The 21,787-nt window shown below is 38.6% G+C and overlaps 1 protein-coding gene across 4 annotated transcripts in view; it reads left to right on the top strand.

Annotated features, from left to right (window-relative positions):
- Positions 1 to 21,787, top strand: part of CLCN3 (chloride voltage-gated channel 3) — a 72,737-nt gene that overhangs the window by 37,842 nt on the left and 13,108 nt on the right. For all 4 annotated transcript variants that reach the window (XM_054202182.1, XM_054202184.1, XM_054202183.1 and 1 more), the window contains 7 exons: positions 5,798 to 5,955; positions 8,286 to 8,385; positions 10,667 to 10,854; positions 11,538 to 11,660; positions 13,008 to 13,214; positions 17,587 to 17,667; positions 18,922 to 19,467. In XM_054202182.1, coding sequence (XP_054058157.1) covers positions 5,798 to 5,955; positions 8,286 to 8,385; positions 10,667 to 10,854; positions 11,538 to 11,660; positions 13,008 to 13,214; positions 17,587 to 17,667; positions 18,922 to 19,467 — 1,403 coding nt within the window. The remainder of the gene's footprint in view (positions 1 to 5,797; positions 5,956 to 8,285; positions 8,386 to 10,666; positions 10,855 to 11,537; positions 11,661 to 13,007; positions 13,215 to 17,586; positions 17,668 to 18,921; positions 19,468 to 21,787) is intronic.

Raw genomic sequence — 21,787 nt, 5'->3', positions numbered from 1 at the left:
ATGTGTGTAATATGCTGTATAGGGGTCTTAAACTTTATCATAGAATTGGTCCCATGTTAACTCTGTTAGCCACCCTCTTGAGCCTCTTCGTATCTCAGTTCTGCACCTTATTCTTTATGGAGGTTGTAGCTGTGTGCATTTGTTCTGTAGGTGATACTGGGTCATTGTTCAGATGGTCTCACATGGTGGACAACCACATAAAAAAATCTATTATGCAGTGTTTGATTACCCAGAATGCAGCATTTGTCTTAAATCTTGATGTTTCTCTTCTCTTTATTTTTATGAGAAAAGAATGAACACTACTCACAAGGAAAGAGTCGGGAGGGATTGTTGAACAGTTATGCAGGAATCAGGAATATCCAGTATGTTGCAAAACCTCTTTCTTGGGTGAAACTGTGTTTAGATAACTGTGAAGCACTAGCTCCCTCATTTCTTTAACTCAAGGTGTTTTTAAGTGTATTTTCAGTGGGGTTTTTAAATCACAGTGTGTGGAAACTGGAACCCACTGCCTCCCAAGAAGAGTGAACATCAAGAAGTGAGAACCCAGGTCCACTGGCTCTTCATTTCTTCATACTAGGGTCAGGATAGCAGGACCCTGAAGGTCTTTATGATCTACTTGATTCCTTCACTTGGGGACTTGTTCTGAGAGATCTGTGAAGTGAAAAATGCAACAGCGTATGAGTGTTGGCAACTCACATTTTGATTTGTTAGTGTTGTAAAATGTTTTATCTTGAAAATTTTTGAACTGTACCATAGTGAATAATCAGTAATGGTCTGCTCATGTTTTAAAGGTATCAGTCCTTGCTGACATGACCTGTTTGGTTTTAAATCGATTAGTTAAAAACTTACCAGGTATTTTTCTTTAAAAACCCATGACTTCTATCAGCTGCATGTTGCTTAGAGTTCCTTTCAAATCTGAAAGAAATCTACCAAAAGAACAAGGGAGTATGGGATCACTACTAGAGGAGGTGAGGCAGCCTTTGAAAATGCTGTGCATGGCACCTGAAAAATGCTGGGTGTAATCTACATAAATCAGGTTTTTGTCATGTTTATCGTAGTTCCAGGATCAATCCAGATTGAAGACTGCTTCTATGAGGCACATATATAGAGTGTGAAAGAACAGATATTCCTTGCCTCAGCAGGATCACAAGGCAAGGAGGACTCTGTTATGTATAAAACAACTTGTGCGAGTATAGCAAAATATTAGTTCTGTAATTTCTTTGTTCCTGCTTTACGTCAGGAGGGACTAGCTAAGCAAAGCAGGAGGCTGGATCAGTAGTGTTGGGAGCTAACAGCCATTCAGTATAGCTTCATGTTCAGAGGGAAAGGAAGGAGAGCAGTATGGTAAGAGACTGCTTTTTCTGCCAGGTATAGTATCCTCTCAAGCAATTTTGGATTGTAGTTCTTTCGTTCTCATTAAAAAAAAAAAAAAACAACAACAAAACCCCCACTTCTTCAGAGATAAGAGCTTCTTTTATGGTGTTGAAATCTACTTCCCTTACTCCAGTTTTATCCATGTATCATTTTCGTTTGTTTTTGCTGTACCTCATTTTGGTCAGGTGTCCCAAAGTACAGTGTTTATTGTTAACCTTAATGCTTATTACACGGTTTTTCTTTCAACATGATGCAATATTCCTTATTAGTTTTTTGTTATTTCAGGTTTTTTTAACCACTTCACTTGAAGCAGTTCTTCAGCACTAACAGTGCTTATTGCTGAGAAAGGATTGTGCTGAAGGCTTGGAATTCCAGGCATGGAAGGATAACAAAAGTCAGCTGCCTTCCTAGAAGGTAGTTCAGGCAAGGCCTACAGTGACTGAATCACCTAAAAGAGACAATCTCCTTTCTCTGAAGAAGCACGTTGCTTTTTATTGTCTGGAAGCTTTCTGTCTGCAAGCATGCAGTCTGTGATTGCAGCAGCTCACCAGTTATGTGTTGAGAATACAGGATTGTTAAAGGTGCTGTTGGAGAAGAGTGTGCTCATAAAGGGATGCCAGACACCTTAGTTTTGCAAAGTATGGAAGGATTGTGTTGAATTTGCTTTGTAAGGTTTCCTGTGAGGTGTATTGAGCCTCTGAGAGGATCAGTATATTACTCTTTGCCTCCCTGTAGTAACACAGGTTAGTTTGAAATAACAGTAATAATAAAAGTTCTGCCTGCCACTTTTACCATCTGCTTCCCTGTCTAATAAAGCCTTAAGCAAACTCATACATAACAAAAAGAGGCTTTGCTTTCTTTACAGCTGCAGAATGGCTCAGGTGTGTACATGTGGAAGATTGAGGTGGTCTATTATCATAGGTAGAAGCTGTGCCTGTGTACCTTGTGTCCTGAGTACTTGTTGTGGTTTTTAAGACTAAGGCTGCATATTTTGATGAAAAGCACTTGCGTTGAGGGGTAGCCTGAGAGAGTCTTGAAACTTAAGGGCTGGGGAAAAGGGGGAGGAAGGAAGGGGAAATACGTCCTGAACATTGGGAATGTCCAGAAGGCTATGTTTGCTAAATGCTACTATTTTATCAGGGTAATGATGATTTCCTGCTTGGAGGTTAGAATGTTGTGATGATAAATCTGTGTTATGGTAAGGATTTTAACAAAACCTATTAAGTTTAAAATAAATTCAGTAACACATCTATGAACTGGCAACAAATGGTGACAATTTGCATGTGTTTATGCTGATCATTATCATCATAGCTGGAAGGAGCATCTTACCATGTGTGAAATGCTAGAGAAGAAAGGGAAGAAAGGGCAGTGGAAGCTTGTAAAAAGTGTTGAGTATTGGTAAAGGTATATTTCTTTAAATTCACCTTGAGAGTAGTTATGCATTACATAGATGATAATACTTGCTGAAGAATGTCCTCTCCCACTGCTGTCAGACTTAGCCTAGATACAGAGCACCAGGTTTTTTACGGTTGTCCTCTTTGTGGTCCTCTGTAGGTTCTACCACACACTAATGCAGGGGTCACTGCTGCCTGTTTCTCCCTTGGTACAAGAGCACAGCTATTCAGCTGCGTCGGGCATTCACAGCAGCTCTGTATTCAACAGAACCATGTCTTCAGCTTCACTTCATCTTGTTCTGTGTCTCTTTCCCCATCATACAATAATCACTTATATTCCAATATTTGGTGTGCCAGCAAATGCTGGCAAGGACAGAGCCTGACACAGTTTCAGTGGGATTTTTATTGTATTCAGGCAATGGCCATTCTTTGTGGTCTGCTCCAAGTTCTGCTTGGGGTCGGGTGCAGCAAGTGTGGTGCCATCCCTGATGGTTTCCCTGGAGAGAATTCCAATTCAGCACCTTCTGATATGCAGAAAATCATCTGTTACTGTTTGTGATACACTTATAACTCTCAGCTCTCCTTTGCTTTGTGTGGCATAGGATTGCATGCTCCTTATATAGCTATACCAAGCTATAGCTTTATATTGCTTCATATGTAGCAGGGCATACAGCCAACTCCCCTGGGGCAAAGGCAAGCTTTTGTCCTACCTGGATCACTCAGAGTCAGGAAACTGCTTGATCACATTGTAACTTTGTAGGAGATTAATAATTAAACTGTGGCTGAATTTAATTTATGTTGCCTTGCTTTCCGAAGGAGCTTAATTTTATGCAAAAATAACATTTTCATAGTGTATTCTTCTAATTTTGAGAGCTGAACTAATGATTACAGTGTGAATTTTGTTACTGCCTCTTCCACAAGATCGGCTTGTCCTTTCATCTAGCCAGACATGGATCTTGGACTTCCTTTCTAGTTATGAGAGTTGGAAATGGCAAGAGAATTGAATCCCTTATCCTAAAGCAAGGTTTTCACAATCACCACTATTAGCAAATCTGATTTTAATTTGTTGTTGTTAGCCTTTTATTAATGGAAGCATAGGTAATGCTTCTTTACATCTGCCTTAAGAGAGACTAGCAGCAGCTTTGGGAATAGATTTGCAGGGCTTAGCTATGGTGAATAGGTGAGGGAGAGTTTAATATGGCATAGACTGGGGAAAAAACAGTATTAAGAAAGATTGCAGCCAGGCTGCCATGAGAGAATGGTATTGGCATTGTTGAGGAGTTGTGTCCTGCATTTGCATTCTCTTCTCTTACTTTAAGATTTTTTTAATAAAAAAAAAGTAGTCTTTCTATAGAATTTTAAGCTTTTCTAGATGTAGTGTGTATATGTAATGAATAGTAGTTTGTGTGTCTTGAAAATTTTAGATTGCATTTTGTCTTAATAGGATTTTTGTATTATTTTCTGGTGTGTTGTCTTTAACCGCTAACAAATTGTCCAAATAAGTGCTGCAGGCATAAACGAGACCTCTCAAGCAATAGATGACTGAGACTCACCTTTGGCTCTGAGTATGGTGCCAGGTGTCACCCTGCTGTTGCTAGATCTCAGACTTCACAAATCTAAAGGGAAAACAGATAACTCACATTTACTAATTGTCAGTTGTTGATGAGAGCTGAGGCTGGTGAACTCAGCATTTGTAGCATTTGGAAGTTTACATGTAGGCCCTTTGAAGACTTTTTTTTTTTTTTTTTTTTTTAAGTTGGAAAGTTCTGCTGACCCACCAAGAAGCTGAGCCTGCAATTAAAAAAAACTCAAAACCCCAAACAAGCAAACAAGAAAACCCAACTCAACCTCCCCACACCCCAGTTAACCATCCCAGTGTCAGTCTAGTGAAATGAGTTCTTGTCCCTGATTGAACTGATAGAAGTCATGGCCAATTTGGGCCTACATCTTTAAGAACAGAGATTACTGTGGTATGCCATATGCTATTGGCCAAATTATTTGTTCTCAGTCAAACAAGTGAGAATAATCACTCTTTAAATCGTTGTCTAAATTAACCTCATTATAAATGTTCCCTTTTAGCAATTACTGTTGCAGAAGCAGTTTGTGTTGGGTGGGCAAATGGTGGCCATACTATATTTAGGCAGCCATCCAGCGGAAAGTTATATTTGGGGTCTGTAAACTCAGGAACTCAAAAAAGCCAAGATATTACAGAACTGATGATATTTGAAATCTTAAAAAAATAAAACTTTCTTGATCGCTTTGTGAAGGGGGAAAAATTCTCGGTACTCCTCTTGCTTGTCTTATTCTGATCACTGCAAGAAATACTGTTGGAGATGTTGCTATGTAAGCTGCTTGTAAAGGAACTAGCTAGTGATTACAAATTAGTAGATGACGTTTTCTTTGTACAGTATTTCCAGCTTCTCATGACTGAGGGCCGTTCTGTGAGTTACCTGAAATAAATAAAAAAAAAATTAAGTATTTGCTTGACTTGCTGTTATTTTTTAGCTGCACTGATAATCTGTTGATAATGTATTTTAGGTTTGGTTTAGACATGTAGGAGACATTGGTAATCAACAGTATGTACATTTAAAAATAACTGGCAACTTATGAAAGTGCTGTTAACTTTATATCTAATCATCTGGTTTTGTTTTCTTACAGTCACATTTTCCTCTGGTAGCTCATAAACTGAAATAAACTTCAAGTTAACTGTGTGCCAAAGGTGCTAATTTTTCCCACTTTGTTCTATTGAAGTTTCTCTGGACTCTGCACACAGAACAACAGTGTGTCCCGTACATTCATATTTAACCGATGGAAATACAAAGTGACTAGTATGCAAATTTAACCTACAGATGAGTGACAGAAAAAAATAGTGACATGCAACATTGACAGACCTAAATGAACTAAAATATGCATATTATAGGAAGGGTCTTAATTACTTGTTCAGAAATTTTATATGCCATAGTGTTATGAACATTAGAATACTTTGTTTATTGCAGAATTAATTAATTCTTGTCTTTCCTCTGCCACAGGAACTCATTATACAATGACAAATGGAGGAACTATCAACAGTTCAACACATTTACTGGATCTTCTGGATGAACCAATTCCTGGAGTAGGAACGTATGATGACTTCCATACCATTGACTGGGTTCGAGAGAAGTGCAAAGACAGAGAAAGGCATAGACGGGTACTACATAAATAACAATACTTGGAACATATATTTTGTTGGATGTTGGAACTAAGGTCTGATCTAGTAACACATATAAATATGTGACTACTTTAAATTTGTAAGTCTACTTGAACACTATTAAAAAAGCACCGTTCCATTGATACCTGCAGTCCTGCAACAGTATTATAACCTGGAAAGGAAACAGTAATTTAATAGAGTGGGAATAGTTCCCTGTCACCCAAATGACATTTTTACAATACTGCCTTTTTTGCATGCTAGTTTATTTAAGGCTGTTTTCCAGTGTACATATGTTTGTAATAGTACAGTAGTGCTTATGGTGGTACTTGTACAGAAAAGCGAGCCCTGGTGTGTATTGCTTTTATACTGACACAAGTGTATCTGTGCTACTCCTATGTAGTGCTGCTGTTGTTTGGATTATGGAAAGTGAAAATTCTCCTATCTAAACCACTTACATCACTGTATATATGCTTAACAAAAAAGTAGTCTCGATATGTGCGGTAAATGTCCTTTCCACGGAACTTGCTTTTCTCCTCTTCTCTATTGATTTCTTCAGAAGATCTTCAAAGCTCAGGCCATTCATCTTTATCAGTGCGCTCTGAAACGAGTTCTTTCAGGAAATGGACTCGCGCTGTATTAGTCAGTAACGTGCTGGATACTGTCATTCACATAATAAGACTGGTTTAATAGCATTTCAGGAAGAATTATGCTATTTAGAGCCTTACTGCCAAACTTTTGGGATGCTTAAATTAATTAACCTTGAAAATGGAACAGATCTGGAGATGTCATTTCTCCTAAAATATTTTTAACTGATCAAAATGAATAGTAAAAAATGAATTGTATTTGTATGGAGGGGTCAGGGGAGAGGTTTCTTTGCATAGGAGATCGTAGTGTTATTCTGCTTTCTTTGGAAACACCATTTTTAACTTTCTGGAAGCAAATGTAGGATGTATGTGCTGATTTACCTTGACAGGGTTAAAAGAAAAAATAATCTTACACTAGTTTAAAAAACAAAGCATCCACAATTGCACTATCTAGTGCTTTTTTAAGGAAAAGAGATCCTTGGACAATGGATCTAAGAACACGTACCTTGTTTAAATGCTTTTAATGAAAAGTAAGAAGGGGTTTCCCATGTAATAGTTTATTTCATAATTTGATGTCAAAGCAGTAATTAAAACAATGCCATCTTTATGCTGCAGACGTGTAGGTTAGTGTCTAGTGGATATGCCATTGCATAGAATTCTGTGCCTGACCAAACCCTGGCAAGGCAGTTCACACCTGGAAATAGGTTATCGTGGGTGAAGTCTCACAGCTGTTTCTGTTTAATTACTGTCAACATAATGTCTGAGACCAGAAAAGTCAGACAAGACAGTTCACAATTTATAAATATGCCCTGAATGATAGAAGACTGGCCATGTAGTCAAAGATGTAGGAAGAAGGAGTGAGTGCTAGGTCGTGGTGGTTTTGAAACACATGCTACCGTAGAAACATCTTTTTTTATAAACAAAAAAAAGTTTGAGACTCTCACAAACTTAGAGGAAACTATTAAAATATATTTATTTGCTTTAGGGGTGATATTTTTTTCTAGATTTCTTTGCCTAGTATTGTACTTTCTTGGTTTGAGGGGTTTTTTGTGGGTTTTTTTTTTAATGTTTGTTGCACATACTTTCTCCTTTTACACTACGAAAAAACATAAGAATAGGATCCAACTACATAATCGTTAAACAAGTTTTGCACAAATTTCAGCCAAGTGCAGAAAGTAAATTAGGCTGAAATAAGAATTGCTATTTTTTCAGTGCAGTAGCTTTAGATGCTATTAGTAATAATTGTCTAGAAGCATTATGGGGTAGTTACCCAGTTTTTGGTTTTCTTCTATTTCTGTGTGGTTTTTAGTCTAAAGATAAAAGAAAGGTGTTTATATTTAAAATAGAAGTTTAGGAATTTGAATTGTGTGGAATAGCTTCTTAGTAGTACACTAAAAGCTTATTCAAGGTTCAAGAAAAAATAATTAAGATTGAGGAGAGAAATAATTTTACAATTACATTTTTAGATGTGTATCATAGAAAGTATTCATTTATGCTAATAATGCGTTTCCTGGGTTTTAGTTCTTTAAATTAAGCAGATTTACTTTCCTCTGTCGGTTGTTTGATGTCTGAATAACCAAGCTGATCTATGTAAAACACCAAACACGAAGAGAATGCTTGTAGTTTAAAGAGAGTGGATATTTGCCTGCAGCTTGCATCATGCAGTTTGTATGTCATACTTACTTTTTTTCTCCTATTGGTCTTACAGAAACATATACAAGTATACATAATGATTTCTCTCTGCAGATTAACAGCAAGAAGAAGGAATCAGCATGGGAGATGACAAAAAGTTTGTACGATGCATGGTCAGGATGGCTGGTAGTCACACTAACTGGTTTGGCATCAGGTAAATTAAAAACCACAAGATTTCTTTCTTGCATTTGTCAGCAAGTATAGTTACTGTGCTTTTCGCTTGTGTGTTATCCACCAGCACGGATAAGAGCTGGTTCAGACCACGACCGTCATTCCATGAGGGAAGGGAAAGGTTGATTATCTTGATTTAGTGTTTTGAGAGAAGGTTTACTAATCAAATGGAAAACAGAATCCTCACTGAATTCAGTGAGAATTTCTTGGAGTTATTGAACTTCCACCCACTAAATTATCAATGTTCTTTAATCCTGTAATTGAGATTGGTGTTTTCCCTTTCAAGGAAATTTTGCTTTTTTTCCTCTGTAGGATTTCTTGAGAAAGTATTAATTGATTGTGCTAGATGGGTTTTCTGCCATGAATATGGAGTTTGGTTTGTTTCTTTTTTTGATAGGAACTTTACTGAACCCATTAGCTTATTCCATATGAACTAAAAAAGTAGCTCCTGGTGTATTTATAGTTTCAGTAAACGCATTTCCTTGTAAAGCATGTTTATATACGAGCACAGTCTAGCTATATGTTTATATCATACCTTTCTAGAGGTTGTCACACAGAACTATTAGCTCTAACAGGTAGAGTTTGTTGGCCTCTATTTCAGCTCTATCTTTTCTTCTTAATGTATTTTAGGATGAGTTTTACAGCTAAAATCGTCTGATAGTTTGTCACCCTGCTGTCATGCAGTAGTACTTTCTATCACATCGTTTGGAGTGACCAAAATGTGCAGGAGTGCAAAGTCACAAACTCTGTGCTCAGTTTTTCCAAAAAAAAAAAGTATTAAATTCAAGATATTAAATTAAATGTTAGGAAAATTAGATTAGTTGCAGAGTATGGCTGTGCCTGTGAAGAAGGCATGGTAACTGTATAATTACTGCTTAGCTATATACATAATCCCTATCACAAATCACATATAAATGAATATATATGCAAAGTTTGTAGTATGTTTATATACCTCTGAATGTACAAACTGGGAGTATATAATTACTGGAAAATGCTTGTGATAATTTGGGTGGGAACGTGCAGTGTTGTGTTTCCACCCCCCAAGCTGCTATATGTATTAAAATTGCTTTACTGTCTTCCTGAGCAACAAAGTAAGCAAATTATGGCTGTGAATGTTTTTAGGTTTTTCCGTTTCAATTGCTTTCTGTTGTATGCGTCTAGTGAATCCTAAGTGGTACAGCCTTGATTTCAGTCATAGGGAGATCTTATGTTTATGTATTGGAATTTGGTTTAAATTTTGTTCTACTGAAATACTGCCTTTGACTTTGACTTTGCTTGGCCCAGGATCTCAAACTGAGGGTCTGTCAAGATTAGCAAATATAAATTAGTAAATCTGAGGTAATTCTCTACTACTGACTTACACAAGTAAATTATGTCTGCCTCTGGACACTATTTCTAGTAGTGATTAATACCTTAAAAATAGTAAATGGTAGCTAATTAACAATTGTACACATTCACAAAAATGCTGACTTTAGAAATAGATTTTCAGTATACTGCTACCATGAAAAAATGTTCTGTTTTTGTAAAATAAAGAGGTTTTTTAAATTATTTTTTTAAATCCTTTGAAGCAATTTCATAAGTAATGCCTTTTTTCAAGGACTCTTCAGCAAGTTTTCTGCAAGTAGTTAAAATACAGAATCCCTCTTAAGCTTTGAGTTTGTGAACTGCTTAATATCTATACCGTTTATTTCCTGCCGTAGGAATTGTAAATGCTCACCGTGTTACAGAATTAAGTCATTTTGTATAGGTATAGATTACGTGACTGTCATCAGGGCTTATTTGGTGTTATATTTATGTTGTTCTAAAACTGTTGGCAAGACAAGAACTATTTTCTCCAAATATGCTGTTCTGTGCAAAACGTAGTAGAAGAGTTCATGACCTCTCTGAGGCATGGCAGGGTAATTTTGTCAGAAGCTCTATGGTCTTTTTCATCACAAAAGTGTATGGGTCCGCTTTTGACTCTAAACTCCTTAGTTTCAGTGGACTGTTGGAGAACTGTGGCATAGGAAAGAAAAAAAAGAAAAAAATAAATGCATTTGACTTGGGAAATATATAAGTTACTAGATTCTTCAGTGAATACTAATCTTACCATAATGCAAAGAGGATATATTCCTGGAAACCAGTATTATTTTAAATGTCTGTTTCTTTCGGTTTTCTGTAATTTCAATTTACATCAATTACTACCAGCACATTTCTGCTTCATTTTAGATGTGTGCGTTATTCCTGTTTACCAGAATATTAATACAAAACTGTTTCTACAACAGGGGCACTGGCAGGATTAATTGACATTGCTGCTGACTGGATGACTGATTTAAAAGAAGGCATTTGCCTTAGTGCTTTGTGGTTTAACCATGAACAGTGTTGTTGGGGTTCAAATGAGACCACATTTGAAGAGAGAGATAAATGTCCACAGTGGAAAACATGGGCAGAACTAATAATTGGGCAAGCAGAAGTAAGTATATACCCATTCTTTGGTCTTGCTCAACAGCCGGACTGAACATGTTAAAAAAAATAATGGTCTTAAGTTTAGGGTACTGAACATAGATTTGGCTTGTACTGTCTGCTCCGTTTTTCAACATTTGAATTTATTAATAGGTTCTACTATAATAAATATGCATTTCACGCACTGCAAGGGTGCTTGGAGTGTTGCAGGTGTAAGGAAGTTATGCATGAGTATAGAACTGTTAATAACGAGAATTTCTATTCTTGATCATAGCTATACGTAAAAAAGTAAAAATGAAATTTGTGGTGTTCTCCAATAAGAATAGATTCATTTTATTTTTTTTTTACTACAAACTTTTTTAAATAAAAAAGATTTACTTAGCATTCATTAGATTTTAGCAGCTAATAGCTATTAAAAAAAATACCTGTATTATGTTTTATTTTTTCATTTTAAGATGAAGTGTTAGAACATTTTCTACCTTGTATTACCCAGTCTTTGCTGATGTGCAGGTGTTGTGACTTTATGCTTTTTGAACAAAACTCTCTCTTGGCTTGGTAATAGTTACTGTCCCTCAAAATGTGTGCATAAGTGTACTTGCAACGAGAGTACTCTTAGGTTATTTTAAGTAGTGATTTTGCTCCTACATCAAATTTATATTCTGACATTTTTGGGGGGTTTGTTTTTGCTTTTAGGGCCCGGGTTCATACATAATGAACTACATAATGTACATTTTCTGGGCTTTGAGCTTTGCCTTCTTAGCAGTTTCTCTGGTGAAGGTATTTGCTCCCTATGCCTGCGGGTCGGGGATACCTGAGGTGAGTTCTAACTAATATATACGTGTTAGATGTTTCATATTAATGTGAAAATTCTTGCTGCCTTACAGAGTCAGGGGGAAGGCAAGAGGGAGCACCCTTTGACTTTAACGAAATACATTAATACAAGTATTCAAATTGAAATAATGTAATTGTTCAAATTTGTTGCTGAGAAAAATACCCCAAATTTCAGAGAATCTCCTGAGTCTGTAGATTTTGCTGCGCGCTTTTCAAGGAAGCATTTAGCTTAAGAGTATAGACTTCCAAAGAGTGATTTCCAAACCTGTTGCCAGTCCCCCCCCCTTCCCTATGCTAATTAGAGAGTGGTGATTCATTGACAGAATATGGGTCCATTGATACAGCAATTGATCTTTTGTTGCACTGGCTTTGATCACCTTAACTAGCACAAATCATCAGACAGCCACAAAGTAAAATGTGTAATATTTTCAAAAACTCTTTGTTTTTACAATTGCTGTCTGCTACTATACATAGAATGGGAGGGAAAAACCCAAAGGCAAAGTCTGGTCAGTCTCACTTCTCTGGTCATTTTGTAAATATTTTTTTATGTATGTGTATTATAGAAGTTGAAGGGACAGATCCTACCTCTGAGTAAGCCTGGAGTGGTTCTGTGCCATTATTCCAGAAGAGATTTAATCGTAAATTGGTTTCCAAATTTAGCTAACTTTTACTTTCTAGACAGGGCTGCCCAGTCTTTTGTGTACATCCTATTTATAGACACGTTGTCCTTTCCTGTGATAACTGTATTATTTCCTATATATGGGCATATTTTCCAGGCTAATAATATGACGCTGTTAGGCAAAGTAATACCTTAGTCAAGTGGCACATCTTTTCTAGTGGAAAAAGGCTGATCTTTTCCGTCTTTATACCAAGGAATCTACTGTTAAATTTTTATGTAGAGACAGTAAAACGTAAGGAGAAAACAGAGAGGTAAAATTGGTGCAAATGTGATACTGCTACAATAGATGACCTTGAGTATAGTTTTCATAGGTTTATTTTTCCCTTGGGAGTTTTCTGACTTTCACTTTATAATTTACATCATAAACCAATGAATGCAATCTCAGAAGCTATTGGAGATTAATTTTCTACTAAATGTCATTGATAATGTTGTTGTATGTTATTGTCCAGTGTTTTAGAGTAAGTTGCAAATGGGAAGTCTTTGGCAACCAAGTGGACTCAGTGTAGCAATCTGAACAATACGTGTTTTGAAGTGTGATAAAGTTAGTCATTTGAAAAGGATATTTTTGAACTTATGCAGCTAAAGTGATAAAATTATTTATTTTCTGAGAAAAGCAGAATACCATAACAGATATTATTTTTTCTTTCTTCCAGATAAAAACTATTTTGAGTGGCTTCATCATCAGAGGTTACTTGGGGAAGTGGACTTTGATGATAAAAACAATTACTTTGGTCTTGGCTGTCGCATCAGGTTTGAGTTTAGGAAAAGAGGGTCCCCTGGTACATGTTGCCTGCTGCTGTGGGAATATTTTTTCCTACCTCTTTCCAAAGTACAGCACAAATGAAGCTAAAAAAAGAGAGGTAGGTTCTTGTAAAAGTATTTCTAGAATGTATTGGATATCCATGCATTTACACTGATTTGTTTAAAAGACAGTATTTGTTCTCTTGGACGGTGTTTAGGCTTGGATTATCAATAGTTATTTATTGTGTTAAGGACAGTGTATTATCCCTAGCATTCTCCAAGGTAAATTGTTTCCATGACAAAGTTTGCGTTTCTCCCACCTCAGAGATCCTTTGACTTTACTTACATTCTTTCTGTTCTTGGCGCTCTACATTTTGGTAATTGATGAGTGTCCTCAGTTGTGAAGGCAGCAGAGGACTTTTGAACCCTTGAACAAAGTATTCATGTTCATAAACAGCACTGTTGCTGTTCTACTTGGATTTGTTGTTGTAGTGAGAGTGTGGTGGGTTAGCCCTTGGTGCTCACCAAGCTGCTTTCTCACCCCTCCTCCTCAGCAAGACAGCAGAGGAAAGTAAGATGAAAAGCTCGGAGGTCAAGATAAGGACAGGGAAATCACTCACCAATTACCATCACAGGCAAAACAGACTAGACTTGAGGAAGATTACTTTATCGCCAGTTAATAATGGAGTAGGATAGTGAGAGATAAAAACAAAAGTAACGACACCTTGCCCCCACTCTCCCTTCTTCCCAGGCTCAAATTCACTCCTGATACTTCTATCCCAAAGCGGCACAAGGGGGACAGGGAATGGGGGCTACAGTCAGTTTGTAATGCTTTGTCTCTGCTGCTCCTTCTTCCCCTGTTCCAGCGTGAAGTCCCACCCATGGGAGACAGTCCTTCTCAAGCTCCTTAAGCCTGGGTCCTTTCCACAGGGTGCAGTCCTTCAGGAGCAGACTGCCGCAGCCTGGATTCCCCACAGGTTGCAGTTCCTGCCAGAAAACCTGCTCCTACATGATCTCCTCTCCACGGGCCATGTCTGTGCCTGGAGCCGGCTCTGGCGTGGGCTTTCCATGGGCTGCAGCTTCCTTCAGGGCATGTCAAACTGCTTTGGTGTGGAGTCCTCCACAGGCTGCAGGGTAGAGATCTACTCTGCCATGGCCTTCCATGGGCTGCAGGGGAACAACCTGCCTCACCATGGTCTTCTGCATGGTCTACAGGGGAATCTCTGCTCCTGCGCCTAGTGCACCTCCTCCCCCTCCTTCTTCACTGACCTTGGTGTCTGCAGGGCTGTTTCTCACATTTTTCTCACTCCTCTTTCTCACAGCTGCTGTGAAGTGTTGTTTACCCTTTCTTAAGTATCTTACCACAGAGGTGTCACCAGCATCACTGAAAGGCTCAGCTTTGGGTGGCTGCAGGTCCATTTTGGAGCCGGCTGGAACCAGCTCTCTTGGACATGGGGGCAGCCTCTGGTGTCTTCTCACAGAAGCCACCCCTGCGGCTCCCATGCTACCAAAACTTTGTCACATAAAACCAATAGAGAGAGCCAAGCTAATGAAAGCAATTATAGTCAGAGAGAGTAGCAAGTTTTGACATTCTTATTAATTCGATACAATTTTCGTGTTGTAAAATAAAAAAAGGGTGTCATCCCAGCTGTGCTTCAGTTCTCAGGCTTAACTTCTATATGTCTAGGAGGAGACTGCAGAACATGGGAAATTTGAAATTTCACTTTCTATTTGAAAGCTTTGTATTCTTAAATCATTTAACTTTCCTGTAGTTTAGCTGCTCATTTCAGAATGATGCAATAATTCTTCCACAGGTGTGTAAGGGCTACTACTTGGGGATCAGGTAGGAAGAAAGGAAGGAATTCCTGCAGGGAGTTTGCCCATATTGTTATAATTAACACACACTTTAGCCATCCTTATATATTGAACATAATTCATCCATGATGCTGTAGGGCCAGTTGCTGCTTCAGTTTCTCTTAATCTCTCCCATAATCTCAGTTCACCTCAGATCTTTTTGCAAGTTTTTGCTTGAAGACTACTGGGTGCAAATCTCCAGGACTGATACAAAAACTGTGTAGTCTCTCATCGATTTATGTCCCTTGAATAATATTTGTGATTGATGGACTTCATCACACACATCTAGAAGAGAAGAGAATGGGATATGTCAGTTGGAAGGGACCTACAATGATCGTCTAGTCCAACTGCCTGACCAATTCGGGGCTGACCAAAAGTTAAAGCATGTTTTTAAGGGCATTGTCCAAATACCTCTTAAAACACTGACTGGCTTGGGGCATTGACCACCTCTCTAGGAAGCCTGTTCCAGTGTTTCACCACCCTCTCAGTAAAGAAATGCTTCCTAATGTCCAGTCTAAACCTCCCCTGGTGCAGCTTTGAACCATTCCCATGCAGCCTATCACTGGATACGAGGGAGTAGAGATCAGTACCTCCTTCTCAAGTTCACCTCCTCAGCTGTAGAGAGCAATGAGGTCACCCCTCAGCCTCCTTTTCTCCCAACTAGATAAGCCCAAAGTCCTTAGCAACTCCTCAGCTAAAGCAGGACGTGCCTTCCAGCCCTGTCACCAGCTTTGTTGCCCTCCTCTGGACGCATTCAAGTACCTTCGCATTCTCCTTAAATTGTGGGGCCCAGAACTGCACACAGTACTTGAGATGAGGCTGCACCAATGCTGAGTGCAGCAGCATAATCACCTATTTTGACCGGCTGGTGATGCTGTGTGTGATGCGCCCCAGGGTGTGGTTTGCTGTCTTGGGTACCAGGGCACACTGCTGACTTGTATTGAGCCTGCTGCCGGCCAGCACCCCCAGATCCCTATTTGCAGGGCTGCTCTCTAGCCACTCCTCTGCCAGTTTATACTTGTGTCTGGCATTACTCCGTCCTAGGTGCAGAATCCAGCATTTTGACTTGTTAAATTTCACCCCATTAATCATTGCCCAATGCTCCAATCTATCTAGATCCTTCTGCAAGGCCTCTTGTCCCTCAAGAGCGTCAACAGCACCTCCCACTTGGTATCATCAGCAAACTTGCTAATGGTGCATTCAACTCCGGCATCCAGATCATTGATAAATATATTGAACAGAACTGGCCCTAGAATTTGAACCCTTAGGGGCACCGCTGGTGACCAGTTGCCAGCCAGATGTTGTCCCATTCACTACAATCATTTGAGCCATTCAGCCAGTTCTTCACCCAGTGTACCATGAACATGATCCTCCCACAGCTGAACAACTTGTCCAGAACGATGCTTTGAGGGACAGTATCAAAAGCCTTACTAAAATCCAGAAAAACTGCATCCACTACCTTCCCTTCAACCACTAGGCAGGCGACCTTATCATAGAAGGATATCAAATTAGTTGAACAGGACTTTCCTTTTGTGAACCCGTGTTGACTGTGCCTGATGAATGCATTATTTTTTAAATGCCCTTCAGCAGCGCTCAGTATAATCTTCTCCCTAATTTTTCCAGGAACTGAGGCTAGGCTAACAGGTCCATAGCTCCTGGGTCTTCCCTCACACCCTTCTTGTAAATTGGAATAACACTGGCTAGCATCCAGTCAGCAGGGACCTCCCCAGACTCCCAAGACTTTTAGTAGATGATCGAGAGGGGTCCTGCCATATCATCCGCTCAGTCCTTCAGTACTCTGGGATGAATCCCATCAGGCCCCATTGACTTGTGAGCATTCAGCTGATACAGCGGGTCCCTTACACTTTCAGTGTCTATAAATGGAAAGTCACTGTTCCAGTCTTCTGACTCAGAGGACCGGGCAGCCCAATGTCTATCGGTATTATTAAAGACGGAGGCAAAAAACACACTGAATGCCTCCACTTTTTCCTCATCCCTGTTAGTCATATGACCATCTTCAATAAGTATTGGTCCAGTGTTTGCTTTAGATCTCCTCTTACTATTAACATACTTCAAAAAGCCCCTCTTGTTACCTGACACAACACTGGCCAGTTTCAGCTCTAATTGAGCTTTGGTTTTTTGTGTCTTCTCCCTGCATATGTTTCTGGAGCTCTGTAGTCTTCCTACGAAGCCTGAATTTGCTTCCAGAGATCGTAGTTTCTTTTTCCTCTTGAGCTCCACGAGGAGTTCCCTGTTCAGCCAAGCTGGTCTCCTGCCCTGCTTGCTTGACTTAACGACACAGTGGAATTTCCTGCTCTAACACAGAGAAAGCTTACTACAATTTATTGAAAATGGAGATATCAGCCGTTTGATACTGAAGCGTAGACTCCGGGTGCTTCGCTGGGGAGGCTTTGAGCAGCGTCCTTGGCTTCATCATGGCTAGTACCTGGTCGGTGGCTGCTGTGGCCACATCTCATGAGCATTCTGATACACTTACTTGATGCTTTTCTGTTAGCCAGTCTGTGTGTCCTTGATAGAAACATAGAATAAACTGATAACTGTGATGAGATTCTGTTTTTTATGTTTAAAGCATATCACAGACTGCAAAAAAAACCCCTCACCGTTGTTCTTTTCCAGGTGTTGTCAGCTGCCTCAGCAGCAGGAGTGTCTGTAGCTTTTGGTGCCCCAATTGGTGGAGTCCTTTTTAGTCTGGAGGAGGTATGTCAAGAGATAGCCCTGAAGGATAGATACTAAAAAATATGTCTTTTAGCGTGAATAATCTCAGATTCCTTTAAGCTGCAGAGTTTTTCCTAAGAAGGAAAGTATTTTTGGACCCACATCTCAAGTCAAGAGTCCTGTTACCACCAAACTCCTAAAGATATTTTTTCTTTTCTTTGGATGAATGTCAGCTTTGCTTTATTCTCAATTCTATTTTTCTGGAGAAGGGCTGAGTCAGTTAATAATTACAGTTTACATACAGATAGAGATACAGCAGCGTTTCACTCTAGGAGCATATTCTAAAAAAAATAAATAAATCGGGCTTTCTTTTTTCATTTTGAAAGAGGCTTTAGAAACCTATTTGATAGTTTTGTGAAGCAAGTTTTTAAACATTACTTTTCTTAAAGCTTCAGATACTAAACACAATTGAGTACGTTAATTATTAAAAAGGAAATTATGCTATAAAACGGACCTCTAAGGCAACCAAACTCTCTTCTCCAAGAAATGTTTTGTATTAAATTAGTTTTCATTAGTTGTTTTCAAACTATGTAAGAATGTGATTTAGATCATTAGCATTTTTAAAGAAAACTAAAAATTAAAAATTTTCTGAATTGAAAGAAGGAAGCAAAATATTATTTAATGTATAATTTTGCTATATCATTAGGGTATTTTGAGGAATTTTTTTGTGGCAAAAAAAAATATCCAGAAAAGCTCAGAAGAAAACTGTTTTGAAATTCAAATGAAGTTACATAGAGCTGAAGTATGAGATTGCATGTTTTGCTTTGAGTGGTTTGGGTTTTTTTTAATGTTTTAGTCATACTACATAAAAGTAACACATCTGCCAGAAACCTTTCAGTGTCGGCTGAATGGAGAAGAAACAGTGTTAGCAGGCAATTTGAGAGAGCAGCTAGTACACAGGCTGGTTTTAAGGAACACTAGAAAGAGAGATTTGGAAACAGAGAAGCTTTTAAACATAAATTACTATGCATTATTTCCTAACAATCTTAAAACAGTCAATACTGCTTTAGTATTGACTTTAAAATTGATGTAAGTATGAATTGTTTTACAGCTTTGTAAAAATGTAGTATGTGCTGGTGCATCAGTACTCCAAGCGATAGAAATAATACTGATAGCTTAAGAGTACTTTTTTTAGCATATACCGTGTGAGGAGCAGCACTGTAACAGGTGCATAAACCAGTCTTTCTAGTATTTTTAATTGAATCACTAATGATTCTCTTGTATTGCCTTTTGCAGGTCAGTTACTATTTCCCACTGAAGACTTTATGGAGATCATTTTTTGCTGCATTAGTAGCTGCATTTGTTTTAAGGTCCATCAATCCTTTTGGTAATAGCCGCCTAGTTCTTTTTTATGTGGAGTATCACACTCCTTGGTACCTTTTTGAACTGCTTCCTTTTATTCTTCTGGGAGTATTTGGTGGGCTCTGGGGAGCGTTTTTCATCCGAGCAAACATCGCATGGTGTCGTCGACGCAAATCTACGAAATTTGGGAAGTATCCTGTCCTGGAGGTTATTATTGTTGCAGCAATAACAGCTGTCATTGCATTTCCTAACCCATATACAAGGCTAAACACCAGTGAGCTTATTAAAGAGCTCTTCACGGACTGTGGGCCGTTAGAATCCTCCTCCCTCTGTGACTACAGAAATGATATGAACGCGAGCAAAATAGTAGATGATATTCCTGACCGTCCAGCAGGCACTGGAGTCTATTCAGCTATATGGCAGCTGTGTTTAGCGCTCATATTTAAAATAATCATGACAGTCTTCACCTTTGGTATCAAGGTAAGTGTGAATGCAGTGGCTGCGTCATCTGCTGTGATTATTTAATTATTGCCTTTCTCATTTTTCATCTCTCAAAGCTAGCAGCTTTGTTTATAGAATTTTTTTTTTCATGTGTAATTATTTTAAAATAGGTCTTTTTACTCTTGATTATTAAGCAAGTCTTGTAGAAAACAATATTAAGTTTAATTAAATTCAGAGTAGCCCTTTCTTCAGCTGAATAGAAAAGTGCTAAATTTAATAGGGAACAGTAACTGTGGATGGATGGTTGGTTGTATGGGCCTGATTCAGCAATAAGGATGACTCTCTAAAATTTCCAAGAGTTTATTTCAGCTGAGTTTGAACATAACCACTTGGGTTCCCTAGTCCTGTTACAAGGAAGAAGAAAAGACTGTACCTCTTGAACAACTTGTAGTGGGATTTTTAATCCCCTCTCCAAATTTAGCACATAAATGTAATTACTGCAGACTGTCAAAGGGAGCTGATGATGATTTCTTTCCTGAAATTTCCGGGCTTGCATGTCATGACTAGAAAGCGAGCTTTGTTCATGCGACTGGAATGGGAATTTCTTCTCTGTTACAGAGCAGCATATTTTTTGTCTTTCCTGGTCATTTTTAAAATCTGTTTTGGAGCTCTCTTCAGCTTCTCTCCAACCTGTGGGTGTTTTCTGAATGACACGTGACTGTCATGCCTTTGTCATTTTCTGGTTTATTAGCCTCCTTTCATAGTTTTTTGCAAATACATCATTATCAAACATGTAACACAAAAGTACTGTAGAATGTTCACTAAACAGGATTTCACTAAACTGGCTTTAACTTCTCAGTCTACAGTGCTGTTCCATGTAACTGCATGCATAAGAAAACACTTAACTTACTGTGAGGGTAGTTGAACACTGGAAGTTTGTCCAGAGAACTTGTGGAGTCTCCATGCTTGGAGATACTCAAAACCTGACTGGATGCAGTCCTGGGCAACCTGCTGTTGTTGACCCTGCTTGAGCAGAGATGTTGCACTAAACAATCTGGAGTGGTCAAGTCCAACCTCAGCCATTCTGTCATTCTGTAATTGATAGAACAGTATCATTTCATGTTTCTCATGTGTTGATATTTTAGAAGATGTTGCCATCTGTTGTTTGAAGGTATTTTCCATAGATTGGTTGATGGGTAAGAGAAATCTGTTGTGTGTATTTTAAATGCTAGTCTTCCATAGGTCAAAATTTCAAGGCATTATTGTATAACATGACCACTCCAATGTGCTGTATTTACTTATTGTATTTCACTTATAACTATGGCCCTGCCCTTCTAAGCATTATAACATTCCTTACCATTCATGCGTTCTGTGCATCTACCTCTTTCTCATGGGATTGTCACCACAGGATCACACTTCATGTCAGAATTCACTAGATTACAGAAGTGTAGAGTTTACGTTTCATTTGGGTTTGGTTCATTTTCTCATAACTTCAGCACCTGCAATTTGGTGGAAATATTTTTGTGAAGTTGTAAGAATACACTTATCACTTTGTCAGTAGGCAGAGTCATGCTGCTGTCATTAACGGGGCTGTGCTACATCCATTTCTCTGAAGCTTGAAAGCATGCAGCTGGTTAGAATGTCAGCCAGTATCTGGAGAAGGGGATGTTTATTCGCATTTTAAGCTGCTTTTTTTTTCCATGAAAGGAGGAGAAAATTCAAAATTAAACAAACAAAAAAAGACTACTTTGTCATTTAAGTCATTATTAAGGATGCTGTGGGCACTCCAGGTCTGTTCCTGGAGCTGTAGCCATGTGCAGACACACGTCTGTCCCTCAGGAACTATTGCTGCCTGTTGGGCATGCTGATTTCTGCTGCTCTTACTGCCAGGAACAAAGATCACCAAGAAGCTGATATGGCACTGATTTGGGGTTTTGGGGTTTTTTTGGTGTTTTTTTTCTTTCCTTTTTTTTTTTTCTTTCAGGCTTTTGTACATACACTGTACTGCTTATTATCAGTAGACTCGTTTCTGTGTCTAAATGCTGATGATCATCAGTTGGGGTGGGATTACAGCTTTGCCTCGGAACCTGGCTGGTATGGAACTGCACTACCAAAGCAGCAGAAAGTTGCACCCATATCCTGATTCCTTGCTTGTTTCAAAGATGATACATGTGCCACAAAACTAATCATTTCCTCTGTAGTGTAACTTGAGTTAGGCTGGCATGCACTGGAGAAGAAAGCTGAGACAAGGTAGAACCTAACTTTTTTTCCTTGTTCCTTCTCAGTGAAGGTTCCTCTCCACTTTGTGTGTCATGATTCAGAGGCTTATGCTAACAAATGCAGCTGTAAAATCATAATT

This window comes from Rissa tridactyla, chromosome 5, assembly GCF_028500815.1.
Source record: "Rissa tridactyla isolate bRisTri1 chromosome 5, bRisTri1.patW.cur.20221130, whole genome shotgun sequence".
Lineage (NCBI taxonomy): Eukaryota > Metazoa > Chordata > Aves > Charadriiformes > Laridae > Rissa > Rissa tridactyla.
This window is presented reverse-complemented; position numbering and strand designations above follow the sequence as displayed.